General features: G+C 53.6%; 3 protein-coding genes, 1 long non-coding RNA gene and 1 other non-coding gene across 16 annotated transcripts in view; 2 read left to right on the forward strand and 3 right to left on the reverse strand.

Annotated features, from left to right (window-relative positions):
- Window positions 1-3,987: 3,987 nt before the first annotated feature.
- Window positions 3,988-7,929, reverse strand: SYNE4 (spectrin repeat containing nuclear envelope family member 4). Of its 2 annotated transcripts, none has more exons than XM_029213427.1 (8): window positions 7,668-7,929; window positions 7,317-7,467; window positions 6,676-6,816; window positions 6,252-6,446; window positions 5,932-6,180; window positions 5,068-5,145; window positions 4,306-4,364; window positions 3,988-4,213 (listed from the first exon to the last, which is right to left on the reverse strand). In XM_029213427.1, the coding sequence occupies exons 1-8, from the start codon at window positions 7,793-7,795 to the stop codon at window positions 4,036-4,038; spliced, it is 1,179 nt and encodes a 392-aa protein (XP_029069260.1). In that variant the 5' UTR covers window positions 7,796-7,929; the 3' UTR covers window positions 3,988-4,035. The 2 variants fall into 2 exon arrangements, with proteins under 2 accessions (XP_029069260.1, XP_029069259.1); XM_029213426.1 differs by having other exon boundaries at window positions 3,999-4,213; window positions 4,317-4,364.
- A 283-nt stretch (window positions 7,930-8,212) lies between these two features.
- On the reverse strand, window positions 8,213-13,383 carry ALKBH6 (alkB homolog 6). Of its 6 annotated transcripts, none has more exons than XM_029213429.1 (7): window positions 13,303-13,383; window positions 12,430-12,512; window positions 12,040-12,108; window positions 10,644-10,704; window positions 10,112-10,263; window positions 9,792-9,908; window positions 8,213-8,639 (listed from the first exon to the last, which is right to left on the reverse strand). In XM_029213429.1, exons 2-7 carry the CDS (start codon window positions 12,508-12,510, stop codon window positions 8,376-8,378), a joined length of 744 nt encoding a protein of 247 aa, XP_029069262.1. In that variant the 5' UTR covers window positions 12,511-12,512; window positions 13,303-13,383; the 3' UTR covers window positions 8,213-8,375. The 6 variants fall into 6 exon arrangements, 4 of the variants coding, with proteins under 4 accessions (XP_029069262.1, XP_029069261.1, XP_029069263.1 ...); XM_029213428.1 differs by lacking the exon at window positions 13,303-13,383 and adding an exon at window positions 12,629-13,131 and having other exon boundaries at window positions 8,320-8,639; XM_029213430.1 differs by lacking the exon at window positions 13,303-13,383 and adding an exon at window positions 12,606-13,131 and having other exon boundaries at window positions 8,320-8,639.
- Window positions 13,384-13,595: 212 nt separating this feature from the next.
- On the forward strand, window positions 13,596-20,015 carry LOC114887698. 2 transcript variants are annotated; one of them, XR_003791564.1, is made up of 3 exons: window positions 13,596-13,665; window positions 15,241-15,913; window positions 17,875-20,015. It is a non-coding gene; the product is annotated as an uncharacterized LOC114887698 (long non-coding RNA). The 2 variants fall into 2 exon arrangements; XR_003791565.1 differs by lacking the exon at window positions 17,875-20,015 and adding an exon at window positions 17,529-17,626.
- CLIP3 (CAP-Gly domain containing linker protein 3) overlaps window positions 13,688-21,207 on the reverse strand; it is a 14,126-nt gene continuing 6,606 nt past the window's right edge. For 2 of the 5 annotated variants that reach the window (XM_029209480.1, XM_029209486.1), the window contains 9 exons: window positions 20,900-21,018; window positions 20,154-20,390; window positions 17,812-17,947; window positions 17,544-17,672; window positions 16,776-16,919; window positions 16,585-16,708; window positions 16,313-16,377; window positions 15,860-15,932; window positions 13,688-15,308 (listed from right to left, as the gene is read on the reverse strand). In XM_029209480.1, coding sequence (XP_029065313.1) covers window positions 15,254-15,308; window positions 15,860-15,932; window positions 16,313-16,377; window positions 16,585-16,708; window positions 16,776-16,919; window positions 17,544-17,672; window positions 17,812-17,947; window positions 20,154-20,390; window positions 20,900-21,018 — 1,082 coding nt within the window. In that variant the 3' untranslated portion in view covers window positions 13,688-15,253. Of the gene's footprint in view, window positions 15,309-15,704; window positions 15,933-16,312; window positions 16,378-16,580; window positions 16,709-16,775; window positions 16,920-17,543; window positions 17,673-17,811; window positions 17,948-20,153; window positions 20,391-20,899; window positions 21,019-21,207 lie in introns of those variants that run through there. The other 3 variants (XM_029209460.1, XM_029209470.1, XM_029209496.1) reach the window with 2 other exon arrangements.
- TRNAV-CAC lies at window positions 15,514-15,586 on the forward strand. The gene has a single exon. It is a non-coding gene; the product is annotated as a tRNA-Val (tRNA).

Consider the following 21,207-nt stretch of genomic DNA (forward strand, 5'->3'; position numbering starts at 1 on the left):
TATCATGTCTACAGCTTACTCTCAAATGGTTCCAAATTATGTGCACATATATATTAGTGAGAGTGTGAATGGTGAAGCCCATGGGGTAAAATGTTAACATTTTATGTGAATGTGGGTAAAGGGTATATGGGGGTTTGTTGTACTCGTCTTAAAGCTTTTCAGTAATTTGAAACAAAACAAAAAGTTACAAAAAAGACAATGGTCATATCACTGGTCATTCCTCTTTGGGCACCAGAGATCTTCACACAGAGGATACATTTTTACAAGAGATTTGAGAAGAGTAAAGCCTGCATCTTCTGAGACTTTATAAATCTCTCATGCATACCTTCTTCGCAGATTTAACAATCAATTTAAATTAAATTTCTGACCTTTGAAATAATAACATCTGCTCTCCCTTACAGATCCTGATCTCCACCCTATTGGGAGTGATGGGTCACTAGAATATGTTCCTGTCTTGGGTCACAAGCTCAGTGGTCCCAAAGGGGCGACCAGGTGCATGAGGTGGCCCAGTGGGGCCTTGGGGAATTCTGGGAAACTCACAGTACCTGATGAGGATGAGGAGCCAGCCACACCCTCAAATTCCCAGCACTCCTGCTCAGCTCCCTCCCTCAAATAGTGACATCCTAGGTGTAAGTGATGTAGAGGAATGACTAGAATTTTTTTTATAGTAGTAAGAGCGTTGTGATTGGACTTTTTGCGGGGGTGGGGTGGGGGGCACGCGCAGCACAGCTTGTGGGATCTTAAGTTCCCCGACCAGGGATCGAACCCGCAAGCTCGGCAATGAAAGCATGGAGTCTTAACCACTGGACCGCCAGGGAATTCCGTGATTAAATTTTAAAACAGAATCGATCTTCTGGAGATGGTCCATGAATTGCTGGTGAATAGAAAGATACAATGTCTAGAATTGACTTCAAAGTAGTAATCTAGGAAGAGGGGAGTGAGCACCTGGGAGCATTAAACGGGATTGGCCCTGAGTTGATAATATTTGGAGCCAGTGATGAGTTCACAAGGACTTGTAATGCTGTTCTTTCTCCTTTTGTACAAGTTCAAAAATTATCAGAATGAAAGCTGAAAACAACAACAACAAAAGCCCCTCCAGTGCCCATCTTACTCAAACTAGAAGTCCTCACTGTGGTCCACAAGGCCTCACCTGATCTGGCCCTACTGCCTCTCTCACCTTACCTCCTTCCATTCTCGCACTCCAACCACACTGGCTTTCCCACACGCCAGGCACACTTCTACCTCAGGGCCTTTGCACTTGCTGTCCCCTCTACCTAGAATGCTCTTCCTCCAGGCCTGTACTGTCCAGTATGGTATCTGGGAAGTACCTGTGACTTGAGCATTTGCAATGTGATTAGTGCAACTGGGGAATTTTTTTTAACTTTATAAATTTTAAGTAACTTAAAATTTTGAACTGTAGCAGTGTAAAATATTTTGTCATTAAACACAGCTGTATTGTTTTGGTAGCACTACATTTCATTTTATGCGTTGAAAATTAAGCATCTGAATTGAGATGTGCTATAAAGTATAAAACACATACCAGACTTCAAAGACTTAGTAAGAAAAAAGGATTGTAAAATACCTCATTATTTTTATATTGATTACGTATCGAAATGATAATATTTTGGATATGTTGCGTTAGAGTATAAATTAAATTAAAATTAATTCACCTGTTTCTATGGTTTTACTGTGACAGCTAGGAAATTTAAAATTATATTTGTGGTCCACATTATATTTCTGTTGGACAGCACCCCTCTAGGAGTCCCCCTGGTTTGTGTTCTCACCGCAGTTTGGTATAATGACTTAATGATAGCATAATGATATAATTGTCTCCCTGATTCTTTCTTCAACCATCCTAATTGTACCCCTCCCCCTTGGCCTTTGCCCACATTAGTTTTCTCCTTAGCACTTAACCACTCTCTGACCTGTTACCTATTTTACCTGTTTCTTTTACTTACTGTTGCTTTCTCCCACTAGAATGTCAGCTCCACAGGGACCAGGATTTTAGCCTGACTTATTCACGATCATAGCCCTGCTTTTTGACCAGGACCTGGTTCATAGCAGACTCAGTCAATATTAAATGAATGAATGAATGGCGTGGATTTGCTCCATTACCCAATTGGTTGGGTCAATATTGCCAAGACTCTGCCTGTCCCATTTGCTGGTAACCCCAGGAACACCATGCCTCCTCAGGGACAGGACCTGGCCTGGCATTTGAAACAGAACAGATCTACGTTTGCATCCTGACTTCTCCCCGAACTTGGAGTCACTCCCAGAATCTGCTGCTTCCTGCCCCCTTCCCTCAGTGTCCATCCCCCCTTCTGGTAACAGCTCCCTGATTTTTTTTGGAAAACAACTTCTCCCCCTGTTTTCAGTACACATGGTTCAGTCAAGGCTGACTGCAGCCCCCAGTGAAGTATGTGACACTGGCTTTGGGTCCTTGGCTGGAACTATAAGGGAAGAGTAACTCTCCTATTGGCTGCTAAATTGGTGGGATGTAGGCTTGGAGGTTTTGAGGGGCACTCTGGCGATCACTTGCATAAGAGTGAAGCCAAAACAGAGGAAAGAACTGAGCCTCTGGATCCAGCTGTGCTTATAGTCCTGAACTTTTCAGTTACCCACGAAAACAAATTCCCATTTCCTTTTAAATCAGTGCGGATTTGACTTCAGTCACTTGCTCCCTGTGTGGCCTCAGGCTGGTGGCTTCCCGTCTAGAGCCTCAGTTTCCCATTCTGTTAAGCGGGGCCACATCACCAGGTGGTTGTGAGAATTAAAGGAGAAGGGATCTGTCTTAGGTGCACATCCAGGAGCCTAGCACCGGGCTTCTGCCTCTGTTCTTGAGTCTGGTTCTGCTCTACCCCTTGTCCTGATACCTTAAGCTCTGGGGAGAGGATGAGCTTAGACACCTGGGGCTGGGGACTGGACTTCAGGACTGAGGCCTGGCAATTCAGCATGATGACCTGGGAGAAGGGGGCTTTCACAGTCGTGCATCAGTGATGGCCAGCCTGGGAGCCCACCACGTGGAGTGTTTGAACAGAGCACGTGGATGAATGCAGGTCAGGGGCTATAGCAAGTGCTGTCGGCAACCCAGCACCAACATCACCTGCACCCCTCCTGCACACCTGCACCCCTCCTCTAGCATCCTGTAGCAAGCAACTGTGCCTCTTTGCCTGAGGGTCGTTTACAGGCAGGAGAGGCTGGAAGTGCTGGGGGGTTAATATCTCTAGGAATAATCCTTAACCAATCAAAGATGGGAGCTGGTACATATATGCCACAACTTCTTCACCTCTTGGGTGGGACAACTTTGAGTGTGTCTCACAGTCTCCCAGAGGTCCCTAGGGGGATGGCACTCAAAGTGCCCAGAGCAGCAACCAGCTCATTAACTCCTTTCCATGGCTGACTTCCCATTCCCCTATCCATTTGCCTGGGATCAACTCCCTAAAAAACTACCTGTGCTTGAATCTTTGTCTCAGGGTCTGGGGGAACCCAACCCAAGATGGGCTGATTCAGTTCCATGTTCTGTGCTCAAGGCAAAGGGATCTGTGGAGGGGGCTGTCCAGATGTACCAGGGCCATACCCAAGATTCTCAGTACTCAAGCACCCAATATCCCCACATGTCCTGCTATAGACTGAATGTTTGTGTCCCCTCAAAATTCATATGTTGAAATCCTAACCCCCAAAGTGATAGTATTAGGAGGTGAGGCCTTTGGGAGGTGATTAGGTCATGAGGATGGAGCCCTCATGAAAGGGATTAGTGCCCTTATAAAAGAGACCCCCCCCAGAGGATTCTCTGCCCCTTCTTCTATGTGCGGATACAGTGAAAAGACAGCCGTCTATGAACCAGGAAGTGGGTCCTCATCAGACACTGAATCTACAGGCACCTTGATCTTGGACTTTACAACTTCCAGAACTGTGAAAAATCAATTTCTATTGTTTATAAGCCACCAGTCTATGTTATTTTGTTATAGCAGCCCGAACAGACTAAGACACATCCTTTGACAGTGACCATTTATTACATATGTCTGGACTGTGTAGTCAGGTTGGGGGAGGACCATTGACATAGCTGAGCACCAGGTAAGGTGTCCTGGCCAGTCGGGCAGGAGAGCAGCAGGAGCCCCCTGACATGGGCAGGAGCAATGTGGCACCCACCAGCAGAAGGAAAAGGAGGAGGAGGAGGAAGGTCAGGGGCCGCCTGGATGCAGGAGTGGGGGATCTGCAAAGGGAAATGCAGTGTTCAATGTATGGGTGGGCTGCCACCATGAGCCCTACCCCGACACCCCCAGACCCATCTCCCAGGCATCTCACCCAGGGTCTACCTCCAGCATCACATCCTGGACATTGGGAGATGCTTGCCTCATCTTGTCCTAAAGGTAGAGAGCAGCCAGCAGTAGAATGGGTGGAAGTGATATTTAATGTGGTCTTTACCTTACTCCCACAGACCTACAGAGCTGGGCTTATTTCTCCTCCTTTTCTAGCACTCCCTCCATCCCCAAGACCCCACATGGACTTGGAATATCTCCAGGTATAGTGGATGTCTGTCAGTGCCTGCCCTCCAAACAGTCTCCCTTTTCCTGGTAACAGTGGTTCAATTTGGGGAGAAGGGTATCATACCTCCCTACTTTCCTGAACTCAAAACTCCACCTCCATGGTTAGGCATGTGACCCAGATCTGGCCAACCAGAGCCCTCCATCAGCTTGGCTACTGTGATTGGTTTAGGGTGTAGGCCATGACCCAAGCTGGGGAAGCAGAAGTCAGCCCTAGGACTTGGCTGCCGTAGGTCAGTGGCACTCTCTCCTCCTGGGGTGGGTAAGCCAGTGGGAAATGAGTGTGTAGCTGCTGGGGCAGCCATTTTGCTGAGAAGGAATCCACCCTGGAGAAGTAGAGCCCAAGACAGGGAGGGACTGAGCCCTGACAGTATTTGAGGTCTTGAATTCAACACCACCTGGACTTTTCAGTTACATGAAAAAAACAGCATCCTCTTTTTTGTGTGTAATTCAATTTGGGTTGGGTTGCTGTCACTTGCCATCAACATTCCTGAGTGATACACCTGGCCGAGGACCAACTCACCTGAGACTTCCGGAGCAGGGACCGTCTTCGGTGACCTGTTAAGTGTTTCCGGTGGCTGAGGCCTGACATGAGCATGTCCTGTGGGGAGAGAGAGGAGTGGGGTCCTTGGAGAATCAGTGACAAAGAGACACAAAGTTGGGGAAGGGCCAAGACGGGGTAAGTGTCACAGAGATTAGATTCTGGGGGAAGAGAGAGATCTCAGGGAGAGATGAAGAGAGGGGCAGAGCCAAAGAAACCAAGAAAAAAGAGACATTATTTATTCATTCATTCAACAAATATTTAATGAGCATCTGTTACATGCCAGGTGCTATTCTAGGAGCTGGGGACACTGTGAGCATGGAAACAGGCAAAGTCCTGGCGTCCATTGAGTTTATATTCTAGCAGGAGAGAGAGAGACCATAAGTTAATAAATGTATAATGTCAAGATGTGGTAAGTGCTGTTAGGAAATAAAATAGGATAAGGAGTGATAATGTTTGGAGGCCAGGGCAGGCCTCTCTGAAGAGGTAACATCTGAGGAGAGACTGGATGGAATGAAGTGAGGAGGTGAGCTCGGTGTGCCTCTGGGGGCTTTGAGATGGGAGTGTATTTGGAATATTTGAAGAGCCAGGAGGCTAGTGTGGCTGTGGTGGGGTAAGTGAGGGGGAAAGTGAGAGGAAATGAGGAAATATAGGTACAACAGAGACACCTGGAGGCCAAGAGAGGCAGAGGGACGAGGGAGGAGACCACTGAGACACCAAAAGCAAAAGAGACACCGGGAGAGACAGAGCCATGAAGACCTCCTCGAAAGGGAAAAAGGGCCCTGCTAGGAGACACACAGAGGGCCCCTTGGGTGCCTGGGGGGAGGTGACCCCACCTGCTCTCACCTCAAGGCTTTGTCCCCTGCCCTGGGGGCCCCTGCGGCCACACAGCTCACAGGGAGTCCCTGGTGTCCAGGCTGTCCTTTGCCCCAAAGGCCCGAGGCCCCCAACGTCCCCCGCCGGGTCCCACTCCAACTCTGCGGGAGTGGGGAGGCTACTGGGTGCCCAGGGCCCCCAGACCCCACCAGGTCCTGGCCCGTCTGAGTCCCCCTCGACCTCCAAGTCCTGCTCCAGTGTGCTGGCCTCCTCAAACACCTGGTCAGAGGACAGAGGTCATGAGGGTTGGGATCGGCGCCTGCCCCAGGGACCGCCAGGGTGGGCCATACCAGGCTGTAGCTGACCAGCTGGGCCTGCAGCCGCCACAGCTGCCGGAAGATGCTGTCTCGGTGGGCTCTGAAGGCCCTCAGGACCTGCTCCAGGGATGCCCGGGCCTGAGGCTCACTCCGCTGTGCCAGCCCCTCACCGAACACCAGCAGTGCATCTAAACGCTCAGCTGCCCCACGCAGGTCTGCCTGTAGGGCCTGGGTACACATGGTTGGACATCACCAACACCACACCAGCCCATCCCCCCCCCCCCCCCATACACACACAGCAGGGGCACCAGAGACCTGAGACCTGGAGCACTATCCCCACCCCCTCTGCCGTCCAGACACCTGGAACATGGAATAAACCCATTTCCCACCCTGGGAAGCTGGCACCCACTCCTGAGGCCCTGCCCACCCTCCCACGTCTTGGCTTCCCACTGCTCACCTGCAGCTGGACCATCCTGCTCTGGGCTGATGCCCAGGGCCCCAGGCCTTGCTCCAGGTCCTGCAGCCGGAGGCCCAGCCCCAAAAGGCAAAAATGCAGGCTGTCCTGCTCAGCTTCTAATCCCCAGCCAGAGATGGGGCGCTGGGGAACACAGGGGGCTGAGTCAGAGCCAGTGAGCCAACCAAGGCATGGCCCGCACCCACTGCACCCAGGCTCCTGCCTTCTGGGTGCTTCTCTGCAGCAGAGTCCCATCTCTGGGTCTGCCCCAGGGTTGCTCCCACCTAGAGAAACTTCCCAGTGGAGCCAGGCCTGAGAACCTCTAGTTCAAATTCTCCAGGTTTTCAAGGCTCCTAGAAACTTGTACGTATAGGGCCTGGGGCTCTGGAGAGGGAGAGGGTGATGGAGCTGGATAGCCCCACAAGGAATGGGGCTACACCAGGGCCAATGATGAAAGAATTCTCTCTCAGTTGGTAAAATACTGAATAGTGATAGTTAAAGAATCATTGTCTAGAGCATCCCTCCCCACACAGATGCCCAACACTTTTCCAGAATCATCACCTCATCCCCGGTGTGGAAGCCAGATCCTGGGAGACAGACAGGAGGTAGGGGCTGGCACAGGGGCCTGGTTCACCTCAGCTCACCTCACGGTGTTTGGCCCCAGCCGAGTCCTCATGAGAAGGGGGCGTTGGCAATCTGGGGAGGCCAGCAGCAGGCTCAGTGCCCCTCGGCCCACCCTGGAAGGGCTCGGGAGGGTCCAAGGAGTCCTGCCCCAGCTTCTGGGCCCGTTCTGACCTGGGATGGGGTGGGTGGGAGGTATTGACAGGCCCCTGGGTGAGCCTAGGTGTCCATTATCCACCCTACCCTACCCCTGTCCCCAGTTACCTCTCTCATGTCCCCAGGTGATCTTAGCTACAATACCTCCTACCCTCAAAAGGTCCCTGCTACTGCCTCCACCCTTTTGGGACCACAGTTTCAAAAGCCCCAGCTCGTACCTGATTCTCTCCTCTCCAGAGGCAGGGCAGATGGTGCATCCAGATGTGTTCAGTTCCCTAGGGGCTCCAGGCGGGTGGCTGAAGGGCTCTGAGGGGGGTGTAGGGCCCAGGCGTGGGGGCAGGGCCATACTGGGGAGCCTGAGGACAGAGAGTCAGTGAGTAGGAGCCCTTTTCCTGTCCTCCCAGACTTCCTCAGTAGGACTCACCCAGGCCTGAGGCAGCCAGAAGCCCAGGGGCAGGCTCAGCTCCACCTCTTTCTAGGAGGAACCTGGACCCAGGTAATTTGATGCCCAGCTCAGGTGATAGTAGCACCACTTAACTCCTTCCTCCCCAGCGGACCAGTAGCTGAACCTCCCAAGCTCACCCCACCCACCTAAGGGGTTTCCAGATATAACCCTGCCCCTCAAGAGCCCTGGGTTCTTCTCGACTCTGTGACCCGAACATCTGACCTCGAGAGCCCACACCATCCATCTAAGGTCCCAGACGCAGCGCCCTTCAGGAACCCAAACATCTGGCCCCCCACCCCCAAATGTCCAAAACCAGAGTAAGATTGTTTTGTTGGTGGTTTATTTGGAATGGGGCCTTTTCCTGTGGTTCCCTCACAGGTACTGGGAAAATAACCCGGGGGGAACCGCCTCTGCCCACAGGGCGCCAGCAGTCCACAGCAGGCGAGAGCTCGGGAATCCGAGCGGGTGCTGGGTCCTGGCGTCACTTGCTGAGCAGGAGGCCAGCGCGCAGCACGCGGGGTACGCGGCGGATGGTCAGCGAGACGCGGGTGCCGCGGATCAGGCGGGCTCCAGCCTGCGCCGAGGGGCAGGCGGCTGCGTTGCGCGGCAGGGAGGCGGCGTCGAGCGCGTCTACGCTGGCGGCTGCGATGCCGTGGAGGAGGCGCGTGTAGGCGGTGCCACGGAGCACCAGCAGGCTGCGCGGTTCAAGCAACAGCGAGGTGGCCGGCCGGGGCGGGGGCCGGGGCTGCGGGGCGGGTTGAAGGTTAGCGGGTCCCCAGAAGTTAGGGGTGGGCGAGAGGTCAGCGGGTTTGGGGGTTCAGGGGGCGAGGGTCAGCGAGTCCCAGGGGCAAAGGCTGAGGGGCAAGTGTGCTCCTAGGGATCGAGGCTTTGGAGTGAAAATCCCGCGGGGGCCGGGGCCAGGGCCAGGCTTCCAGGGAAGTGGAGACGGGGAGGTGGTGGGGTGTCAGCAGCCCCTCGGCAGGGACTAGGCTGCAGATGGCGGTGTCTAAGGGCCTAAGGGAACTGCAGCTGGGCTCTGCAAGGAGCTGGGGCTGGGACCGAGGGATCAGTGGTCCCAGGAAACTGAGTGGAACTGGGCTGAGGACTTGGCTGAAGCCAGGAAGGGAGGAAGAGATGAGCAGGTGTGGTCTGGGAGGATGTGCGGATATCAGGATGTTTTGAGGACACCAGCAGAGTGGGAGGGGGTGTCATTGCATCTAGGAGCATGTAGGATTACAAAGGGCAGCCGGAAGGAGCAGCTGGTGTCAGGGTGTCCAGGGGAGTTTCTGTGCACACTGGGGTGTCAGACATACAGCAAAGAAAGAGGTCAGGGAAGCTGCTGTCATGAGCAACCCAGAGGGGAGGCAGGATATCTGGGGGCCCTTGAGCAGCGAGTCATGTGTTGAGGTGCCAAGGAGAATCTGGGGGTGTCCTGCATGACAGATCACATTATTGGAGTGGGAGGTAGGAAGTCAGTGTTGGGGTGCCTGTGCAGTGGCCACTGAAAGTCATGGTGTCTGGCAGGATGTCAGAGACAACCCTGAGTGGCTGGTGTTGGGGTATCTGAGGATATCAGTGTCTGTTGGAGAACTGGGGAGCCCTGCATGCGGTATTGGAGCGCTCTGAATGTATGGAGCCAGGGGATCGGTAGGATGTCAGGATATTCACTCAGCAGATGGGGGTACTGGGGTATCCGTGGATATCGTGATTTCTAGGGCACCCTGCAGGCAGATGGGTTGGGCATCTGGGCGGATGTGGGTGCCCTCCATGAGGGGACAGAGGAAGATTTCTGGAAGGGTATCAGGGGTACCCCGCAGGCAGGTGGGATTGGGGCCTCTTAGAGGATATGGGGTGTCAGAGTGCCCACAAGCGGCTGGGGCAATGTCTCAGGGCCCACCTGCTCTGTAGGGTCATCATCCTCTGGCTGCCGAGGCTCGTAGAGGTCCAGCATGGTGTGGGAGCCCAAGCTGATGGTGCTGACAGTCGGGTAGTACAGTGGCCCATCCTCGTGGGGCTGGGGAGTGGGTACCAGGGCTGGACAGGGCAGGAGTCCACACACCCCCACCCTCAGGTGAAAGCGGGGCTCCCCAGCTGGGGACAGGGAGGTGAGTGTTTGGTTGGGGTATGTGGCTGCTTAATGAGAGTGATGTGGGTCGACATGATGCCCTGCCCCATGGTGGATCCGAGGTCTGGGGGTCGGGGTGAGAGTGTGGTTACCATGATGCCCTCCCCAGGCAGATACTGGTTCACAAGGACGTGGTTGGCTGGGAGACCCCCAAAAAGGCTGAGGTCAGACACTTTGTCCACGTAACGCTGGAGCCACGGTGGCAGCCGCTCAGGAACCATCCCCCGGGGATGGGGGAGCCCACCTGGGGGAGGGAAATGGGGTGCTGAGGGCACCCAACAAGGAGCTCTGGCATGTGGAGCCCCCATTAGGGATATCCCAGTGGTTGGTAGCACTCTGACCTCCTCGGGGACCCCTAACTCTTTGGAGATCACCACTCCACCCTTCAAAGGTTTCCTGACTTCTCCAAACCCCTAGAGATACCCTCCAACTCATCAGGAAATTCCTAAGCCCTCAGGACCTCCACTGACCCCTGAGAATCCTCCTGGCCCTTAGGACCCCTTGAACCCTCAAGGACCTCCCCCCGGCACCCTGACGCCTCAATGTCCTAAGACTATCCAACCTGAGCTGCCTACCCCAGTCCCCAGCCCTAAATCACCCATGCCCACAGCCGGAGACACTTACCCCAGTTCTGTAACTTCCTCCCGGTGAGCTGGGTCCACTTTGGTTTTGGGGCATTGAAGACCTGGGAGGTGGGAAGGGGGTCAGTCCTTTTCCAGGACCACCCTCTCTGATTCTCCCACCCAGGCCAACATAGGGGTTTTCACCTAAGGTGGAAATAGGTCATCTCAGTGTCTGTGGGATCATTCTCTGAGACAGTGTTCCCAGGATTTTGTTCTTGCCCTTTCCCCCTGTGGAGGCCGCTGGCCTCAAAGCCCCTCTGTGTCTAGGGATTGAGGGAGGGAACCAGAGCTACACAAGCAGGGTCTGAATCTACTCAGAGCTCTGGGCTGGGCTGGGCTCTTTCAGCCCAGCAAACAGTCTGCACTCTGTAATTTCGTGATTCCTGGGCTATCTCAGCACAGTCTGAGTCCTGGAACCTCCTTGTTCCTCTTGCCTGGGGGAGAAAACGTGCTCAACTGGGGTATTCAGTATAGCCAAGAGAGTACGTTGAAAATTCTCCACTGCCAAGACCCCAAGCGTCTAAAAAGGGTTATCTCAAAAAGTCTAAGAAATCTCCTTATTTCCTTCATTGTTATGGGGCTGGAAGCGGCTGTCTCAGTATGAGAGTCTGAGTTTTGGAGCTAACTCATTCCTGGGACTCAAACTAGACAGGACTAGTTGGGATAGCACAGGGAAGATCTGTGCTCTATAACCAAGGCTCTGGGGCTGCAAAGGGCTATCCCAGCGCACAGACTCTGAGCTTTGTAAAATTCTCCTTTCCCCAGACCTTAAGAATAGAGTACAGACTGGGCTATCTAACACGGGCGGTCTGTGCTTGGTAACCTTGTTCCCAAGACTCTGGGTTTATGCTGAGCTATTAGCACAGGGAAGCGTTTAACATTCTGAGGCCTCGGTTATCTCAGCACAGAAATCTGAACACTGTAAATTCTTCATTCCCCAAATCTCAAGGGAGTGAACTGGGCTATCTCAGCCTATGTTATAACCTCCTTCTCTCTAAGGTAGCCGGATAGGACTGTCTTAGCACAGGGAGTCTGAGCTCCATAATAACCACCACCTTTCTAAGAATCAGTTTGGGGAGTTCCCTGGTGGTCTAGTGGTTAGGATTCGGTACTTTCATTGCCATGGCCCAGGTTCAATCCCTAGGAGAATGAGATCCCACAAGCCGCGTGGCGTGGCCAAAAAAAAAAAGAATCAGTTTGGTTTCCCCTAAGCTTCCTGGGAAAAGCCCTTTCTGACAGGCCCCAGCAGGTGCTGAGAAAGGAATAGGGAAGTTGGTGAGGGATGGGTGCCAGGTGGCACTCTCCCTCCTGCCAGAATCCTCACTGTGAACTTTCGGGCTCTCCCACGACAACTGGGGGTTGAAGAGGGTTCTGGGAAGAGGGGATAAACAGGTCACCTGTCGAAGCAAATACTCCTCCTCTTCCTTGGAGATGAAGTCAGGGACATAGTAGATTACAGGTGGTGCCTAGGATAGAGAGATCCCCCCTGAAGGTGTGACCTTTGGACCCACACAGGAATGCTGCCGTCCATGAGCAGCCCCTCCTCTGGAGCGGAGCTCAGGATGTCCCCAGACAGGCCAGGGCCTTAAGTCGAGGGACCAATGGCTATTTGGGGGATGGGGAGGTCGGGGTGAGGGGTAGGGCTAGACCCTGAGGGTAAGGATGAATTGAGACGGGGGGGGGGGGGCAGTCCCAGCCCACAAACCCAGGAGTCAGCCTGCCTATCCCCACTCTATCTCCCGCCCTCTAGTTCCCACCTTCACCCTCTGCACCCCGGTCCTGACAACCTGCTCCACCCTGAATGGTTCCAGAGCTGGAACCCTGGCGTCCTGATCCTCCATTGACATCAAGTCCGTGTACCCGGTCATTCCTGTGGGGAGGGGAGAACATGCTGAAATCACCAAGCCTCCCACCTGCAGACTGTGATCCAGCTTTCTGGCCTCATCATGCGCCAGGGCCTCACCTCAGCCCTCTAGTGAAACTCACTTGGTTTCGAAAACCTAGATGTCCTCAGCACCTCAAAAGCCACACAATGCACCCCTAGGCTCCCTGCCCAGACACAGTGAGCACCCACAGTACTCCCCTCAGACTCCATCCACCAAATACCCATCAAACTACGCATGTCTGCCCTCTCAAGCCTCTACAGAGAACAACCTCAGACTCCACTGGGAGCCTTTCTTAAGAGCTCCACACACATCCCCCAGGGCTGCACCCCAGACCCCCTTTAAACACCTTGATTTGAGACCTCATCCTAAAAACTTCAGACCTGCAATCCCGAGCCCGGCTCTCTAACAATATTCGAGGTCCTCATAGACCCTCCTCCCGCCTCAAGCCTTTTCAGACGCCCCATTCTGAGCACGCTTGTGCCCCCAATCTAAGCTTCCTCAGACACATCCATTTTCAGTCTCCTTGTATCCTCCCCACTCTAGACTCCCCTCAGACTTCTCTTCCCGAGCGCCCCTTTCCTGCAGCCCCCTTGGACCTTTGACCCTGAGCCTGACCCCTCTCACACCTTCCCTCCCTGAACCCCTTGGTTCCCCCGACTCTGTCTTCTAGAACCCCACACTTTTAGCTTCCTCGGACTCCCATCTGAGCTTCCCCGGATCCCCACTCTCAGCCCTCTTGGACCCCCATCTCCGCCCTCGGCGCCCCAAACTGACCGTCCACCAGTGACCCCTCCAAAATCCAAATTCAACACCCCCATTCCCTTCCCAGCCACTTCCTACCCACATGGCCGACGCAGGAATTCTCAGACCAATGGGAATTCTCAAAGGCTCTAAGGCGCCTCCTTCCACCCAATCGGCGCTCTCACACACTGTTGTTCCGCCCCCTCGCCCTCCTTCGGTGACAGGCTGTGCCTCCCGGCCTCTGAGCCACTGGGGCTCCTTCAGAGACGGGTCTTCGTCTGGCATCGACCAATTAGAGCTCCAGAATCGAACCTGTCCACGCTGCGGAGAGCCCAGAAAGGAGGGGCAGCCGTGGCGGCACAGGAAAAACGCGATGGTTGGAAGGACTCCCCGCAGGTTAGGCCATCCTATACAAAGCCGCAGGGATGCGAGATTGCTGTACCCAGCAAGGGTACGGAGGCAGGGCGGTAAACTCCCTAAACACCGGACCCGACACAGAGAGCCGTAGAAACGTCTTTATTGAAGGGGGTAGGGGTCATGCTGAGTTTGGGGACATGCAGTGAAGGGGCAGTCATGAGCTGTCCTTGGTTTTCAGGGCCCCAGGTCTGCCCTGGACCCCTGGGCCTTCAGGGTCTCCGTCGGGCTGTTAGTCTGGCCAGGGTGCTCTGAGGTCCTTCAGGGCCAGTAACTTAGATTTGGTGTTTTGGACCTGTGACCAGAATGTAGATTGAAATGGGGACTCCAGGATTTGGGATCCCCTCAAGGCCTTGATGTCCCTCATGTATGAGATGGAGGCTTGAGGATTTGGGGTTCCCTTGGGGCTGGGGCTCTTGGAATTTGGGTGTCTTGAGATCCATGGACTCAGGGCATTGAAGTCCTCTGGTTTCCAGGGATGAGAATTCCTGTTTGGGCTTTCTGGTGCCTATGAATAGGGCTTGAGGTGCCCTGGGGGCCCAGGATGCATATCTCCTCCATCCCAGGCACAAGAACCTCCATAATTGAGGTTTCCTGGGGGCTTGGGATTGGATTTTTTTAATTTGGGATTCCCTGGGGATTTGGGGATTCCATGATTTGGGGATCCTGGGAGTTAGGGCTTTGGGGTCTCCTAGGGGCTCTAGGACTTGGGGGCACAGGGGAGTTTAGGACATGTACTCTGGGGTTTGGGATCCTCAGAGTCCCAGAATGGGACCTCCAAATTTTGGGGTCCCCCCAAAGGGGGAAATAATTACTTTAAAAATAGAGAATTTTCTGGGAGCCTGGCCAGCACAGGTACTGTGGGCCGCATGGGGTGGGCTTCGTACAAGGCACTGGGGGTTTCTTGAGGGTGCAGAGGATAGGAAGACTTGGGGGTCCTGTAATTAGCACTTCCAGTACTGTTTTGGTATCTGTAAATTGGGGGTGACAGTGGGCTGGTTAATGTGGGTCTCTTCTTGAGGGGTAAGAGCAGGGGGGTTCGTTAATGGAGGGAGTCTCTGATTGCAGTGTAGGGGGTTTGGGGTGACCACGGAGGTCACAACATCTTGAGGGGACTGATATTAAATGTGGGTTTGTTACTCTTGCTTTGGAGGTGTTTCTTTCAAGGGGACTTGATGGTGGGGGGGGGGGTCTTTGTTAACAGGGGAGGGTTCTGATCCAGTGACTAGTGACTCAGGAATGTTCTGCTGTGGAGCATTATGTAGAGAAAGTCACCGTCATTTGGGGTGATGTGGAAATCTGTTATTGGGGGAGTCTCCTCTGAGGGGTTGGGACTAGCCTGAAGGTACTACACTTAGGGAATCTCTTTCTGGGTAACATAGGGTCTGTATTTGGGGGGTTATCATGAGGGAGTCTGTTAATAATGGGGCCTCAGTGATCGAGGGCTGGCTAATGGGGGTCTCTATTCTGTATGTGTTACTGGGAATCTCTATCTCAGGGTGACTCGGGGGCTCCTTGTGTCAGGAGATGCTAGAGGAGGCTCTGTGTCTCTCTCAGATGTCCAGAGCCTCTAAGACTGCATCTCCGCCCTCAGCATCCAGGGAAACCAGCAACAGAAGAGCAACCTGGGGAAGAGAACTGTGTCACACGCTGGTGCAGGATGCGGGAGCATCTGGATCCATCACCGCCCAGCTCTTCCCCGAGTGTCTGGGATTTGGCCTTTCTGGATTCTGCCTCTGTCTCTCCAGCTGTGCCCTCTCAGGCTCCCGTGGAGCCGAAAGTGTTCTGCCTCTTTTACCTGCCCCTTAAAAGCTGAAGTCACCAGGGATTTCCCTGGTGGTCCAGTGGTTAAGACTCTGTGCTCACAACACAGGGGGCCCAGGTTCGATCCCTGGTCAGGGAACTAGATCCCGCATGCCGCAGTGAAGATCCCGTATGCCACAACTAAGACCCGGCGCAGCCAAATATATATATATATAAAAGTTGAAGTCACCAGAATTCACTATGGGGCCTCACTCCCTAAAGACTGCTTCTGGGTAAGCTAACTAGTCGTATGTTTTCCTAACTTCTATTTCCAGCCCCAACCCAGAACTCCAGACTCCCTGTGTCCAATGGCCTGGTGGATGCCTCTCCCTGAATATCCCACAGGAGAGGGGGACCAAGGGTTGCTACGTACCTGGAGATGGAGTTCTCTGATGCGATGTCCTTTGGGGTCCGGACTGTTGTGAAGGTGCGTTTGGGCTGCGTCACTGAAGGGAAGGGCAAGGTCTCAGGTGAGGGGATGATAGACCGACCTCTGTCCTCAGTATCTAGCCAGACTCTTTTTCATTAATATTTATCCATGTCCCCAATATCCTACATTCCCAATAGCCATCTAGACCTCTTGTCAATAATATTCCCTGTGTCCTCCAAGACCTACCCATGTGTCCGGTGCCTGCTCAGAGCCTTGTCGTTAACATCCCCATCCCTATAGTGCCCATCCTTTTTGGGATCCTGTCTCATCATTTTCCTGGACCCTGTGTCCCCAGTTAAATACTGGAGATTCTGTCACCAGCATATACCTGAGGACCCAAGACCTTTCTTCCTATCCCCAAATCCACACTCCTCCCACAGCCAGCCCCCAACTCACTTGTCACTTGATGTACTTTTTTGGCTCCAACATTATCCCCAGGGGGGTCAGTGGATCCACCAATCCTGGGGAGACACGAGGAGTGGGAGGAGTCAGAGCCACAAGAGGCCAGGGTCTGACCAGGAGCGGAGCCCCGGGGGGACTACGACGAAAGAGCTAGGGTGTGGGGGTGGATATCCACACTGTCCTCCTGGTCCAAGAGGAGGAGACATCCAAGCAGGGGATCAGGATTCTGGGTGGTGCCCTGAGTTGTGACCAGAGTTTGGGCTCACCTCTGAATTCGAGATGCTGGTGCAAAGACTCCATGCCGTGGGGGGCAGGTGAAGTACCGGACACCAAAGACAGAGCCATCGTGTTTGCCGGTGGGCTGGTCTAGCTCTATGCCGTACCAGTAACCTGCAACAGGAGAGTGTCAGGATGCCTCAAGGCCCTGCCTGCCCCCAGCCCAGATAGCTATCCTCACCTGGGGCAAAGTCTGTCTTCCCATAGAAACGCACGATCCCTTGCTTCTGGCCTGCGACGAGGACTTGGTCTCCAACCTCAGCCTTAGCTCCTTCACGCTGCTGCAGGCTGCCCAGAGATGGGGATGATGAGGGCTTCTTCTTACCTGGCGGGAAGGGGACAAGGGGTGAGGGTGAGGCCTCCAGATGCCAGCCCTGGGGGCCCCGTGTCACCCAGAAAGCCACAAGGTAGAAACTATCCTGGTTCAAATGAGATGAGCCTTCCCCTGAAATGGGGTTGGGGGGTGGGCTTGAAAGGAAACAATCCCAGCTGCCAGAGAATGGGGGTGGGGGCTTTGGGCCTGAGGGACAACTAAGTCAAGAACCTACTTTCTCAAAGTTGAAGATATTTGGGCCAAGGGAAAAACTGAGTCTCAGAAGTCAGAAACCCAGAAACTGTCCTTTTAAAATGAAGGGGGGAGTTAGGTCTGAGGATAAATCAAGTCACTAAAGCCAGGAACCCCATAGATTCTTCCCTAAAACTGGGAGAAAACCTTTGGGTCTAAGGGGAAACTAAGTCATAGGGGGCAGGGAACACACAGGTCCTTGCAAGAACTGGGTGGGACCAGTACTGAGTCAAAGGAGAAACGGAGGCACAAAAGTCAGGAACTCAGAGGTCATCCTCTAAAATGGGAGTTTGAGCCTGAGGAGAAACTGAGTCACAGAAGCTGGGCTATCCACAGAATATCCTCAAGAATGGCTCTCGTCACTCCTAGGGCTCCCCCTCTGACCTTTGTGTTCCCTGCGGCCTTTGCCTGTGACACGGGAGAAGTCCATCCGGGGAGTCCGCGGTGTGGAGGTGACAGATGAGGGAGGTGCATCCACTGCCTTGGAGATCTTGGACACAGAGGCAAAGAGACCTGGGGGGACAGAGCCTGGGCTGGGAGTTGTCCAAGCCTCTGCCCTCTGACCCCCCTCATCACCTCCCAACCCCAGCACTCAGCAGCAGAACTACTGAGTGGACCCCACCATCACCTTCTGGGCCCCAGTGGGACTGACCCTGCTTGGGAGGGCAGATGAAGTACCGGACACCCCCAACACTGCCATCATTCTTGCCCTCAGGTTCATCCAGTTCCACGCCCACCCACTGGCCGCTGGCGAACTCCGTGGTACCGCAGAACCGCAGTGTACCCGTCTGAGGAAACAAGGGAGGATATGGCTTGGGTGCACCTTGAGAGGCCATGATAAGATCACCGGCACACAGGCAGCATGGTGGGATGGATGAGGGAGCCCCAGGCTTAAATCTCAGCTTGGACATCACCATTCACTGGTTGTATAACTTAACTGTGCCTCAATGTCCTCATCTGCGAAATGGGAACAGAAATCTCACCCACCTTACAGGATTGTTACAGAGCTGCGCTGTCCAACGCAGTAAACGGCCACTAGCCACATATGACAATTTAAATTAACTAAAATTAAATTAAAATATCATTTCTCCAATCACACTAGCCACATTTCAAGTGCTTAGTATCCACATGTGGCTCATGGCTAGTTCACTGGACTACACAGATGCAGAACATTTCCAATCTCACGAAAAGGTCTACTGGACATGAATGCTACAGAGACATAAAAGCCCTCAGAACAGGGCCTGGTGCTGAGTAAGGGATCAGTAAGTGTTGCCTATTATTATCCTATAACTTTGGTAAAGGGACCTCACGGGGCCTCAGTTTCATTTGGAAAATGGGGATAACAGTCCACCTCAGAGGCTGGTTATCCGGTGGGAACATTTTTAATATATGTGAAGTTGCTTAGCTGCAGCGAGTGTGGTTATTATCATTTGTGTGAGGCTTCTTCACTGCCCCAAGCCTCAGTTCCTTGTCTGTAAAATGGGCTAAATAATAGTGCCTACTTTGGAGAGTTGGTGTGGGGATCAGAACAGTGCCTGGCGCACAGAGCCAAGCCCTATTCTAAGGGCTTTACACATTTTGTGCTGTTCAGCAGAAACTAACACAACATTGTAAATCAACTATATGCCAATACAAATTAATTTTAAAAAATAAAATAAAATAAAGCTCAGACAACCCCCCTCAAGTGGGTACTATCAGCTCCATTTTACAGATGAAGAAACTGATGCCCAGAGAGGTGAAATCACTGGCCCCACAGCTGGTAAGTGGCAAAGCTGAGATCTGCCTGAGCAAATCCCTGAGCCTGAGTTCATAACCACTGTGCTGGGCTGCTTCTCTACAGGCAGAGATTGTTATTACATGTCTTCAGACTAAGAGTTTCACCTCTTGGGCTTCTTACAGTCTTCTGTATTGTAAAATGGAGAGAATCAACCCATCCTGCTTTCAAAATTGTCACACTGATTTGATTAAATCATGTACAGAAACTTTCCAGATGGGGCTGATGCATGCAAAACTCTTGATTATGAAACAAAATGTGACTTTTATGGCTTCTCACTGTACAAAGAAACAAAATTCAAATTCACTCCAGTGGCCTGCAGGTCCCCTTCTAATGTCTCCACTTCACCCTCCCTGGATAACTCCCCTCCAGTCACACTACCCCTCCCCTCCTCTGGGACTTTGTACCTGCGGTCTCCTCTGTCTCCATATTTTTGCAAGGTGAGCTCCTTCCCCTCTCAGCTCAGATATCACCTCCTCAGAGAAGCCTTCTCAGAAGACCTTAGCTAAAACCACCTCGGCCCTCAGCTAGGGCCAATTTATTAAATCCAAGCATTTAATGGTTTTCAAAGCCTTTGTTGCTACTGGAAATTATCTCAACTATGGGTATACTTTATTGACTGTCTCTTCCTCAATAGAAATGGAGTTCTATGAGAGCAGGGCTGGGGCTAACACAGGCCTTTATCCCCAAGGATAGGCTGGGTCCAGCATGGAGCCTGAGGGACACCAGGTAAATGAATCAAACTTGGAATGATTGGATGAATAAAGACCTCTCTGTCCTCTGGGACTTTATACCTGCTCCCCCTCCCTAGGGCCCCCTTCTCCCTTTCTTCTCCTGGCTCATTCCTCAGCATCTTCAAGTGAGCAAAGTATTGACCACTCTGGGAACACAAGTGGCCCCTGGATGGGAACCACAAGGCCCAGGGGGACCCAAATGGGGCAGAGTTGTGCTGATCACTCTGCATGTGCTTCCTCGTGAGCCATGACAGCTCTGGGCTGTCACTGTCAGGAGGTGGATCTGTCTTCCCCCTTGGACTGAGAGCTCAGCTTGGGTGGGGCACAAAGGAGGCATTCACAGAACAACTGTTAGACAAAATGAATACTGTGTGCATGACTGGGAGGGTGGGCAGGCAAAGGGGAGAGTCTGCACTCTGCCCAAAGACCCAGCTCTGAGGGATAAGGGCTGAGTCCTGCCCGCCCTTCCCTGCTCCAGTCCCTGACCTTCTGGCCATCCAGTAGCACGCGGTCTCCCAGGCGCAGGCCCAGTGCACTGAGCATGAGATTGCCTGGGACGTTGTCATAGTTGGGTAGCGTAACCTTGGGGAGGGCGCAGGAGAGCGGCACAGCCTCCTCCAGTAGCGTCCGCAGCTCCTTGGCCACCAGCGCCGCCTCTGCCTTGTCCAGGGACATGTCCATGGGGTCTGGGACCACCTCCGCTGGCACCTGTCCCTTTCGGTTCTGGGGGCCAACAGGAAGAGAGGGAGCAAAGACTCAGAGGCATAGGCTGCACTCCCACTGAGCCCATGCCCACAGAGACCCTGGGTCGAGGTGAGGCAGAGGTGGGAGTAGGTCATACCCTGGGCCAACTTGGAAAGAGGAAGGGGTGGGGCATTAAGGTACAGCCCACGATCCCCAGGGAAGTCCACCCCTGAGACCTCAGGCTGGGGATGTCAAGTATGGAGCCAATAGGGAATGAAGGTCCCACTTCAGTGCTGTAGGTCATGCCCTCAGGGCCAAGACCCCAAGCCCGGAATGGGGCCATGTGAAGGACAAACACTGAAAATGGGCTCCTGTGGTACCGGGTTAAGGATCCAACTGGGCCAATGGGGAATGAGAGCTTCAAGAAACTCAAGTGGTCCTGCCCCGCCCCCTCCCCCGCTCCCATCCTCTGCAGAGGCCTGCTGGCCAGAAAGCGGTTGGGGAGGAAGGAGAAGGAAGGTAACAGGACTGGGCCAGGGTGGCAGTACCCGAAGCGCCGGGTTGGCACCGTGTTCCAGCAAACATTTGGCCGCGCCCAGGCACAGGTTGGAGGCAGCGATGTGCAGGGCTGAGCCATGGTTGAAGTCACTGCACGTGGAGTTCACCACTGGGAAGTGGGTGAGAGGAGGGTTCCGGGTGAGCGCCCTCAGCACCCCAGCCCCTCCCGCTGCCTTCCAGCCTCCGAAGTCCACCTCTTCATCCATCTCTTAACCCGCAGGCCCCAGCCCGCCCCCACCCCCCACCCCCCACCCCCACGCCCACCCCCACCCCCCTCCTCCCCCCCCCCACCCCCCCC

The sequence above is a fragment of the Monodon monoceros genome, unplaced genomic scaffold (genome assembly GCF_005190385.1).
Source record: "Monodon monoceros isolate NGI ecotype Baffin Bay Population unplaced genomic scaffold, NGI_Narwhal_1 Super_Scaffold_10, whole genome shotgun sequence".
NCBI lineage: Eukaryota > Metazoa > Chordata > Mammalia > Artiodactyla > Monodontidae > Monodon > Monodon monoceros.

Excerpts from the sequence above, each read along its gene's own strand:
- SYNE4 (XM_029213426.1), bottom strand. The coding sequence starts at position 7,795 with ATGGCCCTGCCCCCACGCCTGGGCCCTACACCCCCCTCAGAGCCCTTC. Across the intron at positions 6,447-6,675 it reads GCAGGATGGTCCAGCTGCAG|GCCCTACAGGCAGACCTGCG; the intron begins GTGAGCAGTGGG and ends ATGTGTACCCAG. Across the intron at positions 4,365-5,067 it reads CCCTGCTCCGGAAGTCTCAG|GACAAGATGAGGCAAGCATC; the intron begins GTGAGTTGGTCC and ends CTCTACCTTTAG.
- ALKBH6 (XM_029213428.1), bottom strand. The coding sequence starts at position 12,764 with ATGCGTAGTTTGATGGGTATTTGGTGGATGGAGTCTGAGGGGAGTACT. Across the intron at positions 12,513-12,628 it reads ATCTAGGTTTTCGAAACCAA|GAATGACCGGGTACACGGAC; the intron begins GTGAGTTTCACT and ends CCCTCCCCACAG. Across the intron at positions 10,264-10,643 it reads GAGGAAGTTACAGAACTGGG|GTGGGCTCCCCCATCCCCGG; the intron begins GTAAGTGTCTCC and ends TCCCTCCCCCAG.